This window comes from Orcinus orca, chromosome 20 (assembly GCF_937001465.1).
Source record: "Orcinus orca chromosome 20, mOrcOrc1.1, whole genome shotgun sequence".
Taxonomy (NCBI): Eukaryota; Metazoa; Chordata; class Mammalia; order Artiodactyla; family Delphinidae; genus Orcinus; species Orcinus orca.
Window position 1 is genome coordinate 13,964,368 of NC_064578.1, and position 24,020 is coordinate 13,988,387.

At 38.2% G+C, this 24,020-nt stretch overlaps 1 protein-coding gene across 1 annotated transcript in view; it reads right to left on the bottom strand.

Moving 5' to 3' along the window:
* The window catches only part of HYDIN (HYDIN axonemal central pair apparatus protein), a 440,857-nt gene that overhangs the window by 251,212 nt on the left and 165,625 nt on the right, over positions 1-24,020 (bottom strand). The window contains exons 11-12 of the mRNA XM_049703807.1: positions 19,911-20,010; positions 3,882-4,000 (exon numbers count right to left, since the gene is read on the bottom strand). Of these exons, the coding sequence (XP_049559764.1) occupies positions 3,882-4,000; positions 19,911-20,010 (219 nt within the window). The remainder of the gene's footprint in view (positions 1-3,881; positions 4,001-19,910; positions 20,011-24,020) is intronic.

Here is a 24,020-nt window from a genome sequence, read left to right on the forward strand (position 1 = left end):
GAGAATGGACTTGAGGACATGGGGAGGGGGAAGCGTAAGCTGGGACGAAGTGAGAGAGTGGCATGGACATATATACACTACCAAATGTAAAACAGATAGCTAGTGGGAACAGCCGCATAGCACAAGGAGATCAGCTCGGTGCTTTGTGACCATCTAGAGGGGTGGGATAGGGAGAGTGGGAGGGAGACGCAAGAGGGAGGAGATATGGGGATATAGGTACAGCTGATTCACTTTGTTATGACACACCATTGTAAAGCAATTATAGTGCAATAAAAATGTTTAAAAAAATGTAAGTATTACTAACTTCTCAGATTGCTGTGAAAATGACATTTATTAAATTGCATAACTTTTAGAATAGTGCATGACAAAGAGTGCTCATAAAAGACAGTGATTGCTATTTATGTCCCCAGTGCTAAGCAGAATGGGTTTAAGATTTACCTGTGCTTAAGAAGCAACTGATATGCACTAGTGATAACTTGAAGGCAACTCAAAGGTGTTAATGGTAACTCGAAGGACAGATGTACTTCTCTCTAGCTGGTGCATGGATTGCCTTTTTTCTTGTTTTACCCAGATCTTCTATAAGTTGCCAGTTCCTCTATTTTCGAGAATATGCATTTCATTCTTCTCCCGACAAACCAGCAACTACTTATGTATACGGAATCCAGCAAATTGTTTGACAATACAGTTCTGACACCTTGTGATTACTAGTGATGCCCTTACCCTTGCAGTTCAACTCCTTGGAGTGGGGAAAATTTATAGTAGAACTTCACCTCTCATTTGTTTTCCTTCAAATTACACTGGGGAATAGCATACTCTTGGGGGTCAGTCTTCATGTATCTGCTAAGCTCAGCAATGACTAACAGCAATAGCTAGTTACTCAAATTTGTTTCAAGTAGGTAATGTAATAAATTGAAAGAGAGATGCAATGAGGCATCAGCATTAAATACGCAGAGAGTGCAAAATATTCCCCTAAGAAGCACCTTACTATGTCCTTCTCTGCCACTGCACAGCTCTCAAAACTGTCCAGTCTGATGCAGCACCTCATTTAACACTTACTTAGCTGGCTGTGGTTTGCTTTACTGTTCAATTATGGGAGGGTGGGAAGTGATGGTCTCAAGGACACTTCTGTTAAAATTTGTAAGAAATTATTATTACATTCAGAGAAACCCTATCCATTTTGTAACAGGGAAGAGCAAAATCTGACTCCATGTTGGATCTGTTTCTTTTATTTAACCTTTGCTTTTCATTGCTTTTGTTATTATAATCATACATAATGGCTTGCCTCAGGGCACCCTGCCCCTCTGCCTGAATGTTAAACTAAAGTGCCTTTGTTCAGCTCACAGGGAGACAATCTGACCCTTCCCACCTGTGAATGGCTGCAGAAAAGAGGAAATTAACAGATCCCCTCCCTGATGCTGGCCAAGCCCAACCAGAGATATTTTGCAAAACTAATGGCCTTTTTACTTTACTTCCTCACCTCCTCCCCTTTTCTTTCCTATAAAAGAAACTGGCATCCAGACCCCAATAAGATGTTTTTTGCAGACACTAGTCTGCCATCTTCTCGGTCTATCGGCTTTCTGAATAAAGTCACTATTCCTTGCCTCAGCACCTTGTCTCCCAATTTATTGCCTTGTTGCATTGCCAGCAGAGCGAGCTTGGGCTCGATAACAATTCTGCACCAGAACTAAAGGTTCTTTTCCAATGTGGCATCCATAAGACACAGTCTATAAGGTGTGAGGGAAATTTGCACTGGATAAAGTACAGGAAGAGTATCAATTTAATAAGAACAATTTAGTTTAATAAGAACTCTTATACCTTTTTTTCCCTCCCTAAGTGACCATTTTTTTCAGAATGCAATATAGGACAATGCAACATAGTAGCTGTGCCACTTTTCACTTTATGTTAGTCATGTGAGTGATTACTTCATTTAAGTTATGCTCTTCCGTATATTCCATCTCATCTTATGTATATTCCATGACATTAACATCTCTATTTACCTTTCAAATCATCCCATTTGGCCCATAGTTAAGTCTAATGAATGTGAGGACAAATGACACTGCAGGAAGCTCTCAACATCAATTGGGCACTTACCTCCCATGCTTAGGCTGAGCTGAATTGGTTGTAGACCAGATTTGCCCATAATGAGAGCCCAAGGGATTGAAAAGCCAGCAAAGGGCTTTCTCTTCCCACACAATGTAGGGCCCTACTACCCTGGGGCTCACTAACATTTACAGGCTGTGTGACCTTGCCAAGTTACTTAACAAATGTGGCAGAGTCAAGTTGGCCATTCACTGAACCCATATCCTCTTCTTCCTGTGCCTATAGCTAGACTACATTTCCCAGCCAGCCTTGCAGTTACAGACCCTAACAGGATATGAACAAAAGTGATACATGCCACCTCCATTACTACCTCCTATAAAAACCTCTCATGTGGGGCTTCCCTGGTGGCGCAGTGGTTGGGAGTCCACCTGCCAATGCGGGGGATGCAGGTTCCTGCCCCAGTCTGGGGGGATCCCGCATGCCGCGGGGTGGCTGGGCCTGTGGGCTATGGCCGCTGAGCCTGTGCGTCCGGAGCCTGTGCTCCACAGCGGGAGAGGCCGCAGCAGTGAGAGGCCCGTGTACCGCAAAAAAAACCAAAACAAAACCTCTCATGTGCATCCCTCCATGCCTTTCTCCTACTGCCAGTGTGACACATGTGAGACTACAATCTTGCAACTCAGATGTTAGGGGTTGGAGCGCCATGAGATAGAATGAGGCTGAGTTCTTGATCGTCTGCGGTAGGAGAGCCATCTGCTGATGACCAAGCTTGTCTGAGACTTTATGTTAGGAACAAAATAGATATACTATTGTATTTATTTGTTACAGTATGTAGGGTTACCTTAACTAGTAAAACTCCTCTAAGCCCCAGCTTCCTCAGCTATAAAATGGGGATAGTCGTTGTGCCTTCTTCATAGGGTTTTTGTGAGGACCAAGTGAACTAATGCATATGTGCTCAACATACATGAAGGGTGAGGATGTTGACTGAATTAACCACTATGTGCCTCATACTTCTCATGTGTAAAAACAGGTACAGTAAAACCCACCACTCATAGTTCTGTAAGAGTTAGAAATCACACACACATACGTAGGCATGCACACATAATAAGGCATGGAACTTGACACCTATTTGTCACTCATTAAATAAATGCTTTTATTGTTACCTCTATAGAAATATAAACACTTACAATTTAGGAATCTTTCTACAATAAACTTTCAATGGTTATAGTTTGATATAGTGTAAACAAGTGTCCTGGATATGAATTTAGTGATGAAGTGACACTGAAGTAACTTTGATCCTCACGAACCCATGGGTACATCATGTAAAAAATCATTTTCTATTTAACTGGAAAGACAAAGCAGGGAGATCTCTTCCAGAAATCAGGAAGATTGGTTTTTAAATCAGAGAAAATTAATTAAAATTTTAAATTAGAGAAACTTCTGAAGTGTGAAAACAGCTACCCTCATTAGGACATTCTGGAAAATGTAAAAGGTTCTCTATCCTCTGATCTGTAGGATTTATGTTGTCAGAGATCAAGCATTAAATAGATGGGGAGACGTATTTATAGTGTCCCCCTTTGCAATTTACAAAACGATGATGATAAAACCAATTAACTTATGACTTTGATGCTTTTTATAAAGCTAGAGAGGCTGAAAAGGATGGAAAAAGTTGCTTCCCTCAACAAGGCTGGGAGGGAGGAGGAGGAGTTCCATTGTTTGGGGTCTGAATAGGTATGAGTAATGGAAAAAACGTGATGTCACAAATTTTCTATCAATAAAAACACACACATAAAACAAAAAAAGCCAAGTACTTTTGAGTCTCAATGCACAATTCTAGTGCTTACCTCATAACAATGTACAGATCCAACAAAAACTTTTCCAATATCCAGCAACTCAAAGTTGAAGTGGATCTTTGGTCCCATTCCTTCCCCTTTGATTCGCAGGGGCAGACGGATCTCTCGGCCTGTAAAAACAATTCAGACTTTATTACCCTCAGTGATGCTTTATTACCCCAGATTACCCACAACCTCTTATTAATGTAAGCAGTCAAGATTATTGCAACAACTCCCTACAATGGACTGAGGGAGTGTAATTTAACCAATGCTGAAGATTTAGCTTATCTCTAAGAAACAAGAATACTGGTTAGTTTCTTAACTTTAGGGAAAAGCTTATATTGCAATCTAGGCCGACATTTTAGCAGAAAAAAACAATTAAAAAAATTTAACCCAATCTTAACTGTATCCTTAAGTTTTTTATAAAGGAAAATAATTTCTCTAAATCAGAGAAGAATGACATAAGATGAGCGCTGCCACGGGGCTCCAAGAGACCTTGTTTACACTGATCTTCCCTAGATTTAGGAAAAGCCAGGGCATTAAGGGATCTGAGTCTAGGAGTCTTACCTGACCCTCACTTTGCAGCTTCTTTCATACAGAGGAAATGGAATCCACTAAACAGTATCCTTTACTACACAGCCACAACGCACCCAGGGTCAATACAGAGCACAAGCCTTTAACGTACTGACTGCTTTTGTCTACCTTTTAAAATGGGGTATGTATCTGCATCTGATAATATGTGATCATTAAAAAAATATTAAAAGGAAAGTAGAAATTTTATCATAATTCCACCACCCAAAGATAACTACTGTTAGCATTTTGGTGCCAATCCTTCCACATTTAATCATATTTAAGAATTGTTCATGTAAATGAGAGCATCTGCTATAAATTATATTTAGCCTGCTTTTTTTCACTTAACAATACATCTGGAACATTTTTACGTATCATCACCTAAAGATGTAGTAAATATTTTTAACCAGTCCTTCTTATTGGATATTTAAGTGGCTTCCAAATTTTCATTACAACAAATTACAATGTAACTAATATCCTTTAGTACATTTATGATCAATTTTCCTATGTTTTCTTTAAGCACTTTGAAGATACCATTCTATTGTTTCTTGTCTTCCACCATTTCTGTTGAGAGCTCAGTTTATAGTCTTATTGCTCATTTGAGATAATACATCTTTTCCTCTGACTGCATTAAGATTTTCCTTTTGTCTTTGTTTTTCAGCAGTTTTACTATAATGTTCCCAAGTGTGGTTTGCATTTATCCTTCTTAGGGTTTATTGAACTTTTTGAATCTGTGGATGAATGTATTTCATCAAATTTGGAAATTTTTTTAGTCATTATCTCTTCAAATATTGCTTATGCTCAATTTTCCCATTTCTTTATATATACATATATATATACATATATATATATATAGTATATATATATATATACACACACACATGTATATGAGCTTTTTACCACATTCCAGTCAGTTATGTTCTTTCCTGCATTTTGTCCCTATATGCTTTAGTGTGGCTATTTTCTTTGATTTATCTTATTTCCAGTTTACAAGTTCTACCTCTAGGCATACCTAACAGGCTATTAAATTCATCTACTGAGTTCTTAATTTGTCATCATAACTTTTGCATGCTAGACTTCCTATTGGATTTTTTTGTAGTTTCCAGGTCTCTGCTCAATATTATCTTTAGTAAGAACATTTTAAAAAATCTGTGTCTGGAAATTCTATCACCTGGCTCTCTATGGGTTTGCTCCTATTGTTTATCTTGGTGTTCTATCAGACTGTGCTACCTCCTCATATACTTGGTTATTTCTGATTGAGTGCTGATCAGTGTATATAAAAAACTGTAGATTTAATTTGAAACACTAAGATGTTATCTTCTTCCAGGTTCTGGCTGGTGACTAGGGGATATTAGTGATCCCAGATAACCTAATCTAACCATTGAAGATTCTGTGACGGAATTAAGCCCTGCAGCAAATCACTGGAGTGACTATTTTCTCAATTCTCCCAAGAAGGGTGTGTAGCTAGTACTATCCTACATATAGAAGAGAAGTTAATTCCTCATATATAAGAGATACCTTAGAACATTAGGGATTAAATACTCTTGGAACCCCAGTGGAGAATAGTCTTAATCAAATCTATGCTTGCAAAATGATCCAAAGCTGAGCTCTAGTTCTTATAAGGACTTACTTCTAGTCTTATTTCTAGTCCCCACTTTACTGGGTCCCACCCTCAAGCATGGGGGATTTCTAGGGCCCTTTCTCCTTGGGCATCCCATGAACTTCTATGTTTTCTTCCTTAACTCTGCTTAATTTTTCAGTCTCTGCAGTATCTCCCAAAAAGTCAGTGTCACTAAGGATAAAGAAGCCCCCCAAATCTGATTGTTTTGGCTTCTTTCTTCTCCTGGATCTTGGCCCCCAAATCCTTCACTGTCCTGGAAGCTCTCTTTTGCTTTCTAACAAGTTTAAAAAATATATTTTGTCTCGTTCTTTTATTCTTTTAGTTGCTCTGCGTGTGTGTGTGTGTGTGTGTGTGTGTATGCGAGAGAGAGAGAGAGAGAGAGAGAGAGAGAGAGAGAGAGAGAGAGAGAGAGAGTTAAATTACCCAGCCCACCACTATAGGAAGTAGAATGCCAGAACAAAAGGATACACATTTGACAGTTTGACAGCTATGGCCATATTGTCTTCTAGAATGGTTGTACTAATTTACACAAAAACATCAACAGTTTTAATGGTTTCTGTCTTTCCATGTTCTCCCTCAAAAATCAATACTCGAAAATATTTGATAATTTAATAGGTTTTCCTTAAATTTGCACCACTAAAATTTCAAGTTATTTAGGGAAAAATTATGTATTTGCTCTGTGTGTAACATTTTGAACATTCAAAATTATTTTGATGCTCTGTTAGATGTAATTTTCAGTATTAGAGCAAATACACTTTGAACAACCAAGTGATATTATTGGTTGTTATTAATAATATTAATTTATTATCATCATAATAATGCCTTGTGACATTTTATGTTCCACTGTCTTCTATTGTTATTCAGCATCTGTATCTTTAATGCTTCCTCTCCATGACTGTCCTTTTAAAGACAAGAATACTTGTCTCTGGGTCCCCTCTAGTGCTTGGCAACACAGTGGTCATTAGGCAAGTATTGCTTTGATTACAAGAAACAAGAGCAATCTTAGCAATATCTGGAAACAGCTCATTTATTCAAAGGGTTCTCCCAATCCATGTGATCCCTGGGAAAGAAGTTCCTCTAAAGATCAGTGTTGGTTTGACAACACTCTAGAGCATCAGTAAAATTCTCAGAGAGCCCAAACCTTATCACCCTACTCCATTATTTTAGAGTTTTAATCTTCAAACCTGTTTTGAAGGCAATGATTTGTACTCCTTGGTCAAGAGAAAAGTATTCTGACAGAGATCCAACTTTCAGAACGGCAAAGGAAGAGAACTGCAAATACATTGTGGAATAAACTGCAAGACTATTTATAACTGTCAGGCTTAAAGCTTTCCCAATCTGTTATCTTGACTGCCTTCCTTAATAAAAAAAAAAAAAAAAAGAGAGAAAAGGAGATGTGTTGTACAAAAGCAGTGAGCCAATGTTTCTTTGGGAATTATTAATTACTTCAAAGGAGACTTTCTTATTTGTAGCTAGCCATTTCCCTAACCCAGGACAGAATAGGAGTAAAGTAATACCCAGGCTTGTGTTTGTAAGAGTTAGTCTAAATTTTAGTGTTACATTACAAATGCTATGTTTCCACAAGATTTTTGAAGCAGGGATTTTGGCAAAAGGCAGCAAGATGGACAAGCTTGAAAGAACTAGTAAGCTCTAAGGTCAGATTCCTTATTAGAAGAGCAAAATATTAAAATGTTTTTAAAATAGGGAAGCTTCTCATCTATGATTACAGTGTCCTGGTTTCACACATGAGAAGCAGGGAGATGTACTATAGAACCCCTTTCACAGCCCTAAAATCTGTGAATGCAATAGATCATATTGCATTAAATACCAGAAAATGTAACCATGGGCTTTCAAAAACTTGCCATCTAAGACATATATATTAGATGTTCAATATGATACTTGAGCTCCATTCCTGTGCAGTAAGACAAGAAAAAGGGGGGGGGGGATGTATAAATAGGAAGAACAAATGGTCATAATTCACAGATTTTATGACTACCTACCTGAAAAATCCTAAAGAACCTATAAATACTTTTTAAAATTAATAAGATAAAGAATGATGGTTACCAAATCAAATACAAAAGTCAACTGCATTTCTATACACAGCAAGAGTCAAAAAATTAATTTTCAAGATATTAATTTTACAATAGCAACAAAAATATAAAGTACCTAGAAATAAATCTAACAAAATATACTTAAGACTTTCAAGGAACAAACTGTAAAACTTTACTGAAAGATATTAGGAAAGATCTAAATAAATGGAGAACTAGGTTATGTTCTTGAAATGGGAGACTCAATATTATAAAATTGTCAATTTTCCTCAAACTGATCTATATAATTTTAATGCTCTACTAAACAAAATGCCAGCAGGTAAAATTTGGAGGAATTTGATGGTTCATTATAAAATTTAAGTGTAAAATCAAAGGGCCAGTAACAACCAAGACGTTACTAAAGAAAAATAAACTGAGGGGACTTGCCCTTTCATATATTAAAGTCTGTTGTAAATCTATTGTAATTATGATAGTGTGGTCTTGGGGCAGAAAGTGCAAAATGACTAAGGAAACAGAATACAGAACTCAGAATAAATGCACACATATGCAGATTTGACTTACGACAGAGCAGGTGTAGAAAATCAGTACAGAAAGGTGGACCACACAGTATAAAGAGCTAAAACAACTGGGCACCCACATAGGATCTGTGGTAGGCTGAATAATGGCCCCCAAAGATATCCACGTCCTAATTCCTGTAACCTATAAGTATTATTTCATATGGCAAAAAAGGTGAATATTATATGACAAAAGATGTGATTAAGTTAAGAATTTTTAGTTGGGGATATTATGCTGGATTATCTTGACTACCGTAGCTTAGAAGTTGTCTTGAAATCAGGTCATAGTAGTCTTCCAATTTTGTTCTTCTATTCCAAAGTTGTTTGGATTATTCTAAATTCTTTGCATTTCCATATGAATTTTAGAATGAGCTTGTCAATTTCTACCAAGAAAAAGCTGTTTGGATTTTTATTGGAATTGCATTGAATCTAAAGATGAATTTTGGGGGGAAATGACGTCTTAATATTTAATTTACCCAGCTATTAACAAGGTACAGTTCTCCATTTATTTCGGTTTTTAATTTCTCTCAGCAATGTGTTTTTTTTTTTCTTTTTTTTTTTTTTCAATACACGGGCCTCTCACTTTTGTGGCCTCTCCCGTTGCGGAGCACAGGCTCCGGACGCGCAGGCTCAGCGGCCATGGCTCACGGGCCCAGCCGCTCCGCGGCACGTGGGATCTTCCCGGACTGGGGCACGAACCCGTGTCCCCTGCATCGGCAGGCAGACTCTCAACCACTGTGCCACCAGGAAAGCCCTCTCAGCAATGTTTTATAGTTTTCAGTGTACAGGTCTTCCACAACTTTTGTCAAATTTATCTTTAAGTAGTTCACATTTCTTAATGCTATTGTATTATAAGTAATATTGCTTTTTAAAAATTCAATTTCCATTGTTCATTGTCTAGAAACATAATTGATTTCTCTCTATATAAATCTTGTATCCTGAAACCTTGTTACACACTTAATTTTCAGTCCTTGTCAAAATATTCTTTAGCACTATCTCCACAGATTTTAATTCAAAAAACATAGGTGAAACCCAAGAACCTACATTTTTAATGAGCAGCCAGAGTGACTCTATACAGATTCTCTAAGGATATTACCTCAAGAAAGATATGAACATTGTTAACTATATTAACTTCTGACAACAGGGCAGGGTAAGCTGACTCAGCACATCCTTCCACTTCAAATACAAAAAAAGTTATTAAAAGTATGACAAACATATAGTTTTAATACTTATCCAAGCCCAAAAGAAAGAAAGGAAAATGCCAGGTGCTAGAAATAAAAAGGGAACTCAGAGATTTTTAAAGTACATACAGCCTTATGGTCTAATGGCTTCAGTTTAAACACCCTCATAGAAATAGGGCATATGGCTTTGTTCCTATCTGGTAATGAGGAACTGAACTTCGATCTCTGCATAAATTTAGGACCTTGGAAAGGATGCCTCTTTCTAAAAAGGAAACTAGAAAAATTCTACCTATTGGTCTAAGGGAGCAGTGACGAAGCTTGTCCTCTACCTTGCAATCTGAATAGGGGGAAAAGGCCCCTATGAGAAATCCAAGTCCCATGTATAGGTATGGGATCCAAATTTATATTATATTATAGGTGAAAGAATCAGAAGCTGTGAAAACAAAAGTTGTGAAGTCTTGAAGAAATAAAAAATTGTTCTGAAGGAACACCTCCATGATCCAGTACCCGTACTGTCTTAGTCTGTTTGGGTTGCTGTAATAAAATACCACAGCCTGGGTGGCTTAAACAACAAACATTTATTTCTCACAGTTCTGGAGGCCGGGAAGTCCAAGATCAAGGTGCTGGCAGATCCAATGTCTGGTGAGAGCCCTCTTCCTGCTTCACAGATGCTGTCTTCTCACTCACATGGAAGAATGGGCAATGGAGCTTTCCGGGGTCTCTTTTATAAAGGGCACTAACCACATTCATGAAGGCTCTGCCCTCTACCTAATCACCTCCAAAGTTCCCACCTCCAAATACCATCACATTGAGTATTATGTTTCAAAATATGAATTTGGGGGCAAGGGGGCAGGGCCACAAACATTCATTCCACAGCACATGCTAAAGATGAGCTAACAACACAAACATTTCAAGCCATCTGAAGAATCAACATGAGGAAAATCAGTAGTTACCGAAAACATGCAAATTAGTACCCCAAGAGCTTGAGATAATAGAATAGTCTTAAACTCTAACATAGCATTCTCAAAATCTTTAAAGAGGTAAATGAAGAAAGAGAAACCATTTGAAGGAGACAAAAATGAAAGTATTAAAACCAAACAGAATTTCTAAAACTGAAAAATCAAGTTGATGAAATAAAAACTGAATAGATAAACATACCAGAGTAGAAATAGCTGAAGAATTAGTCAACTAGAAGAAAGATCTTGGGAAAAAACCCCAGAATGTATCATACAGAGATGAAGAAATCAAAAATATATTAGGAGAAGTTAAAAGACTCTGCAATTCCATGGGAAAGACATATATCTAAAAGAATTTACAGAAGGAAAAAATTGAGATAATGAGATGAAAATAACACTGAAGAGATAATTGCTGAGAATTTTCCAGAATTGATTAAAGGTTCTTAAATTAAAGAAGCATATCAAGTAGGATAAAGGCAAATCCATCTCAGTGAAACTGTAGAACATCAAAGCATAAAGTAATTCTTAATATCAATCTGACAGAAAGACAGATAACCTAAAGAAATGAAAATTAGACTGCAGTACATTTCTCATCTCAACAGTTCAGTCCATTGTTCACGCTATGAGGAAGCAAGCAGCCACATGGAGAGGCCACTGATAGGTTCCAGCAAACAGAACCTGCTGAGGTCCCTGCCAACAGCCAGGATCAAATGCCAGATATATAGATGGATGAGCTAAAAAATGAAATCAGCTTCTACCTTCAAGCGTGTCCAGCTGTCTTCATGTGGAGCAAAGAGAGCTGTCCTTGCTGAATCCTGAATCACAGATCTGTGCAAAATAAGTGATTGCTCGTTGTTTGAAGCCACTAAATTTAGGATGGTTTGTTATGCATCAAAAGATAAACAGAACAAAGTGACTTAAGCAAATTAGGGTTTTTATTTTGCTCACATAGGACACTGGGAAATAAGGATTTGGGGGAGGGTAGGATTTAGGGGATTAGGACATGCTGCTGCTGCTGCTGCTGATGATGGTTGAAAAGAAAAATAAATATTGATTTGATGGCTACTTTCTCTTCATGTTCATAAACCATACATACAACTGTATTTACTATAGGTTTTAATGTTTTAATATATGGTGGAGCTAGTCCTCCCACAGTATTCTTGTTGAATTTTCTAGGCAACCCTACTTTCATTTATTTCTTCCATAAGAATTTTAGAATCCACCCAATTAAAAAAAACAACCTTACTGATATTACCATTGGGATCACATTGCATTTACAGGGAGAATTGACCTATTTATAATGTTGATTTACCTGACCAAAAACATGGGCGTTTCTATTTGTTCAAGTTTTCCTAAATTTGGGTATGTATAAAAGACATTGGTATATTATTCCCTGTATTTTTCTTTATGTTTGAAATATTTGATAACTGAAAATGCAATTTAAAGTAAATATAATCTAAAGTAGTTGATCCAGAAAATAATTTCTCATTCATAGGACTAAGATACTTTATATTATTATCAGGTTGCAATCTGATGAGTTTTGAGAAAGACAGCTTATAAATATGTAGAGTATTACTCACTTATTACTCTGAAAATCCAAAAATGTTTTTAATGATTGGGGTGATTTAGCTTTTCCTTTCCTAAATCTCCATTCTTTAGTTTAATTAGGATTAAACTCAAAAGCCTCAAATTGTGCTAAAAACTCAGATGTTTCTCTTATGATGCACAGAATGAAAATGGACAATAAGGTTCATATTAATTGGGTCTTTAAAGGAAGCGGGTATGTCTGGAGTCATTTCCAACATGCTGCTTTTCTGCATTTGACTCTGAAGCACCCATTAACGAGGTTATCTAGCAATATATTTCACAATTGAAATCAGAAAGTGTTACTTCCTTTGAAGTTCCCATATGGTGATCCAAACCAAATATGTGTAGTTTCCCTTTGAGTTTCATTTTTTTTTAAAGGCAATCTTCATGATTAAATCAGGTATTTACACGTTCCATTGTTAAGTCAAGATACATGAAAGATCAGTTTTGAGACCTAGATCAAACTATCAGCAAGTCTTTATAAATACCTAACATACAGGTTTAACTACTTCTAAGGAAATATGAAAATTTTAAATGAAGAAAAAAATTCAGTTTCAGACTAACTGAAAAGATTTTAATGATGTTGTATTTGCCATATTCATGTCTGAGCAGATCACTCCCCTGCTTAGAGCTCTTCAGTGATTCCTTACTCACTCTGGGTGAAGGCTGAGGTTCTTAGTCGGGCAGACAAGAGCAGCCCTCCAAGAACTGGTTCCCACCTACTACACCAGCCTCCAGCTTCATTTCCTGCCCCCGCCTGTCCCCTCCCAAGTTTCTCTGTCTCTCTCTGTTTCACACCCCAGGAACTTGCAGTTATTTGTCATTTCATGCTCATGGTACATTTTTACATAGTGTTTCTCTATGTGTTTTCACAAGTGTTTCCCTGCTTCTTGTGCCCAGCCCCTCCTTTTTTTCACTTGACTAACATATATTTCAAGACTAAGCTGTGTGTCCTGTATTCTTTTCAACTATTATCATTCATTCACTGTATGGCATTACGTAACTGTTGATTTATGTGTCAGTTTCTCCCTACTCAATTCTATGCCTTTCTGAGGGCAATTCTATGCCTTTCTGTGCATCTCTGTACTCATGGTGCCTAGATATAAAAGCTTTCAAAAGAAGAAAAGGTTGTAGTTGGAGATGTGGGTTAAATTTCATGCATCCCGAGCGGCCTCCCCAAAACCAATGACACTGGCCTTCCCTGCTACTTCCTGTCTCTGAACATACATTCACACAATGGAACACTATACAACAATGAAAATGAAATGCAACTAGAGCTACAAGCAACAACGTGGATGAGACATGGAGATTGATTCCAATTATGTACATTCCAAAGGCAGGCAGTACTAAATTGTAATGTTTAGTTATACACACATGGGAGTATAAGCTATAAATGAAAGCAAGGAAATAATGATCATGAAGGATAGAATGGTGATTATCTCAGGGAGAGGTTGGGGTGAAGGGAGTGTGATTGGGAAGGAATACACAGGGGGGCTTATTGAGGCTGGAATTATTCTATTATTGATCTATTATTGATCTATCTATTATTGATCTTGGTGGCATAATGTCTGCCTATAATTATTTGTTATACTGTACATGTGTGTGTATTAGTTCCCCATTGCTGCTAGAACAACTTACCACAAACGTAGTGGCTTAACATACAAACTTACTATCTTAAAAGTTCTAGAGGTCCAAATCCAAAATGGGTCTCACTGGGCTAAAATCAAGGTGTTGGCAGGGCTGCGTTCCTTTCTGGATGGTCTAGGAGAAAATCCATTTTCTTGCCTTTTCCTCTCCTAGAGGCTGCTTGAATTCTTTGGCCCTCTAGCTTCAAAGCCAGAAATGGCTGGTAGAGTCTTTCTCATAGGGCATCATTCCGACACTGAGACTGATCCTTCTGCCTCCCTCTTGAACATTTAAGGACCCTTGTGATTATTATTGAGGCACCCAGGACATTGTCCTTATCTCAAGCTCATTAGTAACCTAAATTCCATTTTCTGCCCTAATTCCCCTTTGCCATGCAATGTAACATATACACAGTAACATATCCACAGATGCTGGGGACATGGACATCTTGGGGAGGCCATTACTCTGCCTACCACAGCACACGTTATGTACATTTCTGAATCTGTGTTCTATTTCTCAGTGACAAAAGGTAAGAAGTCAAATTGTGGTATGTAAATACAAAGAATTCCTATACAACCATGAAAAAGAATGGCCCCTTTTTATTTAGCGTTATGGAATAATCTCTAAGAAATATTTAAAAAGCAGTGTTAGAACTACTGTGTAAAGTATGCTGTCATTTATGTAAAATGGTATGAGGAAAAGCATATCTATATGTATTTGCTTTTATATGCTCAAAGCATATAGGAAAACAAAAGCAAAGCAAAACAAAACGAGGGAAGGAGCTTTTCTATTTGCCTAAGAAGTATTTCTTAGTGGCCTAAAACCAGGAGTTTTACCAACTTTTGAAGATAATAGTAAGGAATCAGCACCAGCCCTTGAAAAGACACAGAATTGCACAGAATTTACAGGGAAGACAATACGGAATTACTATGTAAACAAAACCCTTCCCTGGCAATCCTATCTTTTAATAAACCACTAACAAAATAAAGAAGAATGTCATGGAGATGGAAAATTACACCATTCAGTTTACCCAGGATGTGAATTCTGTGGCAGAATTCAGAATTGCAAAGGAAACAATAGATAAATGCAATTAGTTATGTAATGTTTGGGAACCTCCTGGAGAGCAGCCAGCCCCCTGGAATATGGCCAAGCACAACATCCCAGGGAAGCCATTGTTGGGAGGGAGGTCCCAGCACCTGTGATGTGGGGGCCACTGGACCATTTGAACACTGATATACCAACATTTCCTCCAGATCCATTAAGAAGTCCAGGGAAGGGGCTTCCCTGGTGGCGCAGTGGTTAAGAATCTGCCTGCCAGTGCAGGGGACACAGGTTTGAGCCCTGGTCCAGGAAAATCCCACATGCCATGGAGCAACTAAGCCCATGCACCACAACTACTGAGCCTGTGCTCTAGAGCCTGCGAGCCACAACTACTGAGCCCATGTACCACAACTACTGAAGCCCGTGCACCTAGAGCCCGTGCTCTGCAACAAGAGAAGCCACCACAATGAGAAGCCTGCACACAGCAACGAAGAGTAGCCCCCGCTCACCTCAACTACAGAAAGCCCACACACAGCAACGAAGACCCAACATAGCCAAAAATAAATATAAATAAAATAAATAAATTTATTTAAAAAAAAAAAAAGAAGTCCGGGCTAGATGATGCTGGTCTGAAGTGTGAAAACAGACCTGTCAATCCAGAAACTCCTAGTCCATTCTTCATTCATTCTAGGGCCATCTTGAGAATCTAGCATCCATGGGCAAGGGAGAGAGCAGATCAAACTAGGATTCATTCACTCATTCCTTAATTTTTTTCATTTATTTGCTCATTCATTTAATGAGTATTTATTGAATGGCTTTATCTTCCTAGTGCTAACAGCTTAAGACATAGAGTATGATTTCAACATATAAATTTTTAAAACAGGTAAAACTACACTATTTTGCTTAGGGATGAATACATAGGTGGTAAAATTATATATGAAAACAAGAAAATGACTATCATAAAAGTCAAGGTGATGGTTACATCCAGGGAAGGTGCAGGAAATATCAGGAAGGGATACATACCTGGGGTGGGTGGAGGGTGGCAGAGTCTTGGGTTAAGCAGCCCCCTGTAGACTGCCTGACTCCTTTACACAAACAGAAAAGTAACTGCACAGATATGGTCTGAAAACAGTCCATAGATATGGACTGAAAACAAGATATTGCAGAATAGTGGAATTTTTGCACTTGGGGATACTAATGATTGTGTACTCTTACTACTCTCCCCCCAAGTTTAAAATCACCACGGTTATATTCCTGGGAGACCTACACATTAAACAGCAGAAGTAAGTAGCACTAGCTACCCTGAAAATTAAACTCATTTTCTTATTCTTATATACAAACAGATAACCACAGACCAGAAGACATTGGAAGTAACCCTATGAATGCATACCTGCTACCCTGGATTTTTCTGACTAATAAATGTCAGTATTTCTCTGGGCATCCTTATTTAATTGCTTTAAATGGCATTTAATATTATTTATTATTCATGTTTGAGGATTAAAATCTTGTTGTTTGACAACAGATAATCAATCCTGTAGGTCTAACTTTGGAATGTTAAGATTTCCGGAAGAATAAAATGAAAAGAAAAAAAAAAGAAAGAAAAAGGAGGGAAGTATGTAAAAATAAAATTTCCCAGAGCTGGAAGGGACACATGAGTAACCAGACTCAAATGGCCCATAGAAAGCTGAAGAAAACGAACTAGGAAAACTCACTCTTGGACACAGCTTCATGACATTTCAGACCCCAAGTACAAAAAAAGGAAAAAAACGAAAACAAAAACCCTAGAAAAGATGAGAGAGAAATACAAGGCCACCTATAAAGGAAGGAGAATTGGATGGCCTTCAAACTTCTGGATTTTTACAATAAAGTTGGCACTATGGCTTCGAAGTTCTGAGGAGAAATTATTTTGAACCTAGAATTCTACAGTCAGCTAAACTCTCAAGTTGGTATGGAGGCAGAATAAGACATTTTCCTGCAGGCAAGGGTCAAAGTTTCCCACCTAGATACACTTTTTCTGAGGAAGTTACTTGAGCAAAGTGAGAGTCAAAAGATATAATGGAACACACATGGAAATTAAAGAAAAATTCCTGGATAAAAACTGTGCAGGAGGTAACTGATCTAAATTAGAATAAAAAGCTGGTGGGCTCTGAGGAAATGTCTTCAAGGAGAAGAAGAACATGAATTCTGAAATTAGATAGGAATAAAGAAATGAGGAATTAGAAACCACAGGGGGGAAAAATACCAAAAGCTGTACAAAAGAGTCAAGTCAATTATGAAGTAAGCTAAAACAAGGTATAGTTAAGTGATGGACAGTAAAGAAAGAGAATCTACAAGATACAGACCTTAAGGACATTCTTTGAGTGTCTAAGGGTCAGAACACTCAACCAACAGAATATAAAATGTAATCTCAGAATACAATTTGACACTTCAGTGTATAAAATTTATGTAGACAAAATAGAAGACTTGAATGTGGTTATCAACCATGACAACACAAAGAATAACTCACAGAAGAGGGAGAAATAGGGTTAACTGCAGTGGGCAGGTTAGGGGTTCCAATATCTTCATACATCCAGAGATACTGTAGAGCTGATGGATCCAAAAATATAGTTTTAAGTATATAAATAAAAGTTATTTAAGGCTATAAATAAAACTCATAAAATAAAATAAATATAATAAAAATAACTGGGTTGCCAGGGGCTAAGGTGGGGGATAGAATTGCCTGTAAAGGGGCATGAGGAAATTTTATGGGGTGATGGAGATATTCTACACTTGCTTTTGGTGGTGGTTACATCCCTGTTTAGGTTTGCCAAAGTTCACAGAACTGTACATCAAAAAAGGGTGAATTTCATTGCATGTAAATTATAAACCAATAAGCCCAGGAAGCGGTAGAGGAGACAGAGGTGAACTAAATCTTCATCTTTCATAATGAGGACTCAAAAGTAGTATATAAAATGCATAAATCAACAAATAGCCATACAAGCATAGAATCAGCAAGGACATTACCACCACAAGAAACACGTAAAGGCACTTCTTGGAAGCAGTACTGGAGAAACAGACTGTTATTTAGCTTCATATTACTATATGCATGTTTTACTTATTTACTGGCATCAGCTTTTCTAAAAATTCTGAAACATCTTTAAAATACAGAAAAGTCTCCAGAGTAGTGCAAAGAACTTCTATACATCCTTTGCCCAATAATCCCCTTTGTAGCAAAGGATCCAATCCATGCTCACATGTTGCACCCAGATATCATGTCTCCCAGGTCTCCTTCAATCTGGAGCAGTTGTTCAGTCTTTTCTTCTTAAATTTTTTGATATTTTTTGAAGATTACAAGCCGGTCATCTCGTTTTGTCCTTCAATTTGGGTTAGTCTGATGCTTCCTTGTTATTAGACTCAAGTTAGGTATTTTGGTCCTAATATCATTGAAGACATGCTGTGTTTTCTTTGCATCCTAGCGGGTGATACACAATATTGATTTGCTCTATTTGCTGGTATTAACTAAAATGACATCTACCAGGTCTGTTTAGTGTAAAGTTAATTTTCTCCTCTTTATGATTAGTAAGTGTTCTGAGGGAGAATATTTTGAGACTATGTTAAAGCCTGTTCCACACCTCCCTTTCACCTATTAGTTTTTAAGCCATTGGTGATTTTCACCAGAATTGGTTATTACTATGATTGCCAAATGGCAAATTTTATTGAGTAGATTCATAGATTCCTGTTTATTCAATTGATTATAATCTATTAGTGTCATTATTTATTTTGATTCTCGACTTGTTCCAAATTTGGTCAGGGAGAGTCTCTTTGCTGGCTTCTGTGTCATTTTGACATATCTGTCTTTCTTTATGCATTTCCTTATTTTCCAGCACAAAAGGATGTTCCAGGCTCATCTTGCTCTTTCTCTGCCTCAGTTCTAGAATCAATCAATTCTTCAAGGTTCCTTTTGAGTGGAGGGTGGGATTTAGAAACCAGCCTTTGGGTGCTAGCTGTGCTCATTGCTATTAGGGTCTCAAAGCTTCCATGACATCTCAATGAACATAGCTAGGAATTAAGCATATGTATGTACATACACATATATATATATTTATATTTATTTCTATATCCATGCATATCAGCAACCCTGAGTTCACAGTGATAACTCCAATTCCATTCCAATACCAAAGGGCTCATCTTAGGCTTCCTCCTTCCCATATTTGTATCTCCTCCCTTCGAGAGTGAAAAATACTGGCTCTTGTTATCCTCAATATATTTACTTTTTTGCTTAACTCCTCTATATGTATCCAACCTCCTGAAGCCATCAGGTTGTCACCCTGCTAGTACACCCTCCTTGTGGCTCTGGCCACTGCCAGGCTGCCTTCCCATCTCACTTGGCATGCATTATTATGATAAAAACTTAAAAAGGAAAATGTTAAGTAGCCAAATACTATAAAAAGATCAAAATATAACATTGTGATATAACACTGTGAGAATTGGTGTCAAGTAATATTCTTACTGCTCTAAAAATCAAAGGGTAACCCAGACCCATGGTTTCCCATCCCCCCCCACCACACCACAATTGTAATGTACTTCAAAGTTTGATCTGTACTAGAAAGAAGTGTGACATGCCTAGCTTGACTCCATCATTCCCCTATTGATATCATACACTGCACATAGCCCGAACATTCTCTCTCCTCTCTCTCTCCTCTCTCTCTCTCTCTCTCTTCCTCCCTCCCTCCCTCCCTCCCTCCCTCCCTCTCTCTCTCTCTCTCTCTCTCTCTCTCTCTCTCTCTCTCTCTCTCACACACACACACACACACACTTTATCACTTCATGCTCTAGGTACTTGGTAACCTGAGTTTACCACACGGAAGAAGTCTTTACCTGAAATGTCACAGTAAACAGTCTGCTGGTAGAGTTTGGCTTCCCGAGGGTTAAAGTACACAGTGATTTCAGCTGATGAATTTGGCCAGACATCACCTTCCTAAAAACGTGAAAGAATCATTTAAAAACAATATGATGGAGGGAATGCACTGCTTTTAAATGCTGTTGTTGTAACTCCAGGAAATCTGAAGGAAATATTTTGACAACAAATAAAAGAAAGCACAATTCTACCCAACAGATAGGAAATTTCTACTATTTGTTAAAAGGTTGTACAAGCTGGAAACAAGCTTCAAAGATCATTTCAGTGAGTTTATGAATATATAATTAGTTACTAAAGGAAACTAGGGTGTTTAGGGCATCTTTAAAATTTGTGGATTCAATTAACATTCATTTTATGCCACTGTGTGTCCAGCATTGGGCTTCAGAGAAGAAGAAAGGTATGGTCTAAGATTGCATGGACTCACACCTCAGAGAGATGATAAAAATGTACACAAATATCTTGAAATATACGTGATAAGTGCTGCGCCTTATCTATATAAGGTCCAGAGAGGCCACAGGGAAAGAAGTATCTAACTCACCTGATGGAAAAAATCATTCCTAACTTTTGAGTGACAGCATAAGGAAATACTCTTATTCTGTGAAAACAGCAATGGCCCGAGGCAGAACAACAGCCAGATCAAACTCTGGTTCTGATCCAGTGTGATATTATTTCTCGTTTTAACTCAAACTACTCAAAAGTCACAATAAGAAAACCAAGTTTTGAAATTGTAATGCAACATACCACATATCAGAATCCCCTTGAGATATCTTTTGAAAAATATTTTTGTACTAACCATGTAACTTTTCAGGGCTGTAAAAGGAGATGCTATAGCACCTGCCCCAAAGGGTTTCCTAAGGTCTGACGCGGGATCATGCAGGTCAAATGCTTTCTGACCCACATTCAGTACACAGTAAGAGCTCAGCAAATAACTGTTTGCTATGACTGATGTCATTCTTATGCCACTTGGAAAGACTAAGATGAAAGTATCAGAAAAATTAGGGGGAAAATGTGGTTTTTTCCTATGGTTTCTGTAAATAAGGCCAAGAACATCAGTGATAAGCACATCTAAAAATGCATAAATGGTCCTACCAACTGAATAGAAAACTAAGGAAAGGCAACTTGATAAATAATTAGGATCCAGTTTCAGACAGTCCCACATGCATGTTCTATTTCCAGTTTGGCTGGAACTGAACATAGTGCTGGAGTAAAGAATCAAGCAGAGAGCAAAGTGGTTTAAAATGCAGACGTCAAACAAGATGGGGAAAACAGAAAACTAGAGCCAATTTGGGTTTGCTTACGAAGGTAACAGCCTGGTGAGTGTGCTTCTCAGGCAACGTCGCCCTGCTTCAGAAGCATGAAGGGCACAGAGTCTCCAAGAAGCAGCAGTGAGGGGGACTTCCCTGGTGGCCCAGTGGTTAAGACTCTGCACTCCCAATGCAGGGGGCCTGGGTTCGATCCCTGGTCAGGACACTAGATACCACATGCTGCAATGAAGATCCCGCACGTGGCAACAAAGATCCTGTGTGCCGCAGCTAAGACCTGGCACGGCCAAATAAATAAATAAATATTAAAAAAAAAAAAAAAAAGAAGTAGCAGTGAGGGCTGTGGGTGTCATGCGGGTCCCAGGAGCTCTCACTTCCACATCAGCCCACTAGCATGAAGGCTCCATGAGGGTGGGTGCTGCTCTATCTCCAGCACCTAAACTAGAAGTGGCTCATAGTAAGTGTTCAACGTATTTATTGAATCATTCATATCACTCAGTTTGCACACTGTGTAGTTATTGGTAAATGCCTATTCATCTTTGCAGTCTACTTCTGCCATTTTCTCCTCAACTGGAACCACAAAAGTCATACAATTTTAGAGCTGACATGGACTTTTGAGATCATTCAGGGCACAGGGAAGTCCTAAGCACTTTTTCTTATCTGTGCATTTCACCGTGGCGCTTTTCCAAACCTTGAAATGGGTATCTGTTTTATTCTGATAAACAGCGACTACCTGGCCCATTTTGATTTGTGGGGGTTTTTAGTGATATGGAGTGCTATGAACACTCGTGGCCAGAATGAGCAGAGAGGCCAGGCAGAAAAAGTGGCTCATCCATTCACTGGTGTATCAGTGGGTAGTCCATCTCAGAATGTCTAAAGACCTGGCCTTACTCCTAACCCATGAGACAAATGTATTCCCCTGCTGGGTTTAGGCTCTGCTTTGTTTAGGAGTGTAGAATGGACACAGCTAACCTGTTCCTATCCACACTGACCACTGGGGCCATCTTGGATCCCTACAAATCCTCTGCTAGAAAAGTCTCACCACAGTGGTAAGAAATGCCCCAAAAAGGATATGCTGGGAATCAGATAAGCTCGGTACATGTGTGAAAAATCAAGGGCCTTAGGGTTTGAGCTGGGCCAGAGCACTTTCCAACACAAGAAAATTCAGGGTCCATGTGCATACAAGAAGGCAACAAACTTAAGTTCTATCCCAGAAGCACTCTTGCACATCCCATCATCAAAGAAGTCTGATTATCAGACTGGTGGGTTGGAAAACGGTGGGACAGACATGCTACAGAGAAGCAACCAGAACCTCCAAGAGGAGGGAGCAGTGGATCCAGGAGCGGACTGTCTGATACGGAGCCCCCTGGAGGCTGAGAAGCCCTTCCTCCACGGGGTTCTTCAGACTGGGAGAATGGGACTGTGGGTGCCCTGCTTTCTTATCCTGGGCTGCAGCTGTTTTGTTATGCTTACGACGTAGTAATTTACGGCTTTTACTGAGCCCCCAAAGACAATTCAAGGACAAATCCTATGCTAAAACCTCTCCTGGGCTTGTATCAGGTAATGTGCATTAAGAGGGCTGAGTGTATCTACAAAAACAGAAGTGTGGTCATTCAGTTTCCTCCCACAGAGGGATGTTTTCAATATTAGGTCATTTGAAGTGAGCTAGGAACATGCAGAAGGACACTTTTATTTTTCAGTTGGGATTAAAATAAAAGTTAAAGAACTTCAATTTCTTTACAGCAAAAACTCACTATAGCATTTGCTACCAAATCAGAGAGAGCAAACTCCAGTAACAGGCAACCAGCCTAACATGACCCCACTGCTACTTATATATCTTTGATACATTTCATATTACTTTTCCCACACTTCTGAAGTTAACTTCCATGTCACCTATGTCTCTGAAAATAATTTTTCTTTCTTTATTGCTCAGTTCTAAAGTTTCTTTCTGAAAGCCAAAACATTCAGAATGTTCCCTACTGGCTCTGACATCAATATCCTTTCCTCCCAGTCCTGTGAAACCAGCCTCATCGTACAGAACCCCTGCTGTTCTGCTTTCCTTCCATATATGACTCCTTTCCCATCGCTGTCCATTTTCCTGCTCCAAATGAGAGATGAGTCTGGAGAATATAATCTGTAAATGACCATTATCTTGTTTGTTGAAAATAATTGTCCAAATGGCCTTCACTTTTACTGTAATTACCTTCCTTCTTGGTCTTAATGTTTCGTTTTTCCCTCAGACCCATGACTGCCTTTCACTTATTAATCAAGTGACCTGCTAGAAGGAATCAACTTTGAATTTTCAGGTCTAAAGTTAATTCCCACGTTTGCAGTTTTTGCCCCAATATTAAATATTTCTGGAAATGGAATTTCTGGAACACGAATAACCAAGTGACTCGACAGGGACAGTTCTGAGACTTTCTGAAAGCTGTCTATGAACATGTCACCACTGGTTCATGACAGGTCATTAATACGATCATGAGAAAGGTGTCTATTAAAATGATCTCCTTTAAAATTATATGGGCAATGATTAAAGAGGCTCTTTAAAAATTCTCTATTGAAAATCTTTAAATAAAAATAAAATATTTTAAAAATCACCTTTCTCCCCCCCCCCACCTATTACCCATCTCCTTCCTTCCTTCCAATGAAGAATTATTTCTGAAAATTTTGCAAAATCAAAACCCAAAGTGCAAGAACAGAGGGTTATGTACACATTTAATTTACTTGGTTTATCTGGAAAGTAGTTTACAACATGACTCAAGGCCTAAATTTATCATATAAAATAGCTGCATTTTAATTCCCAACTTA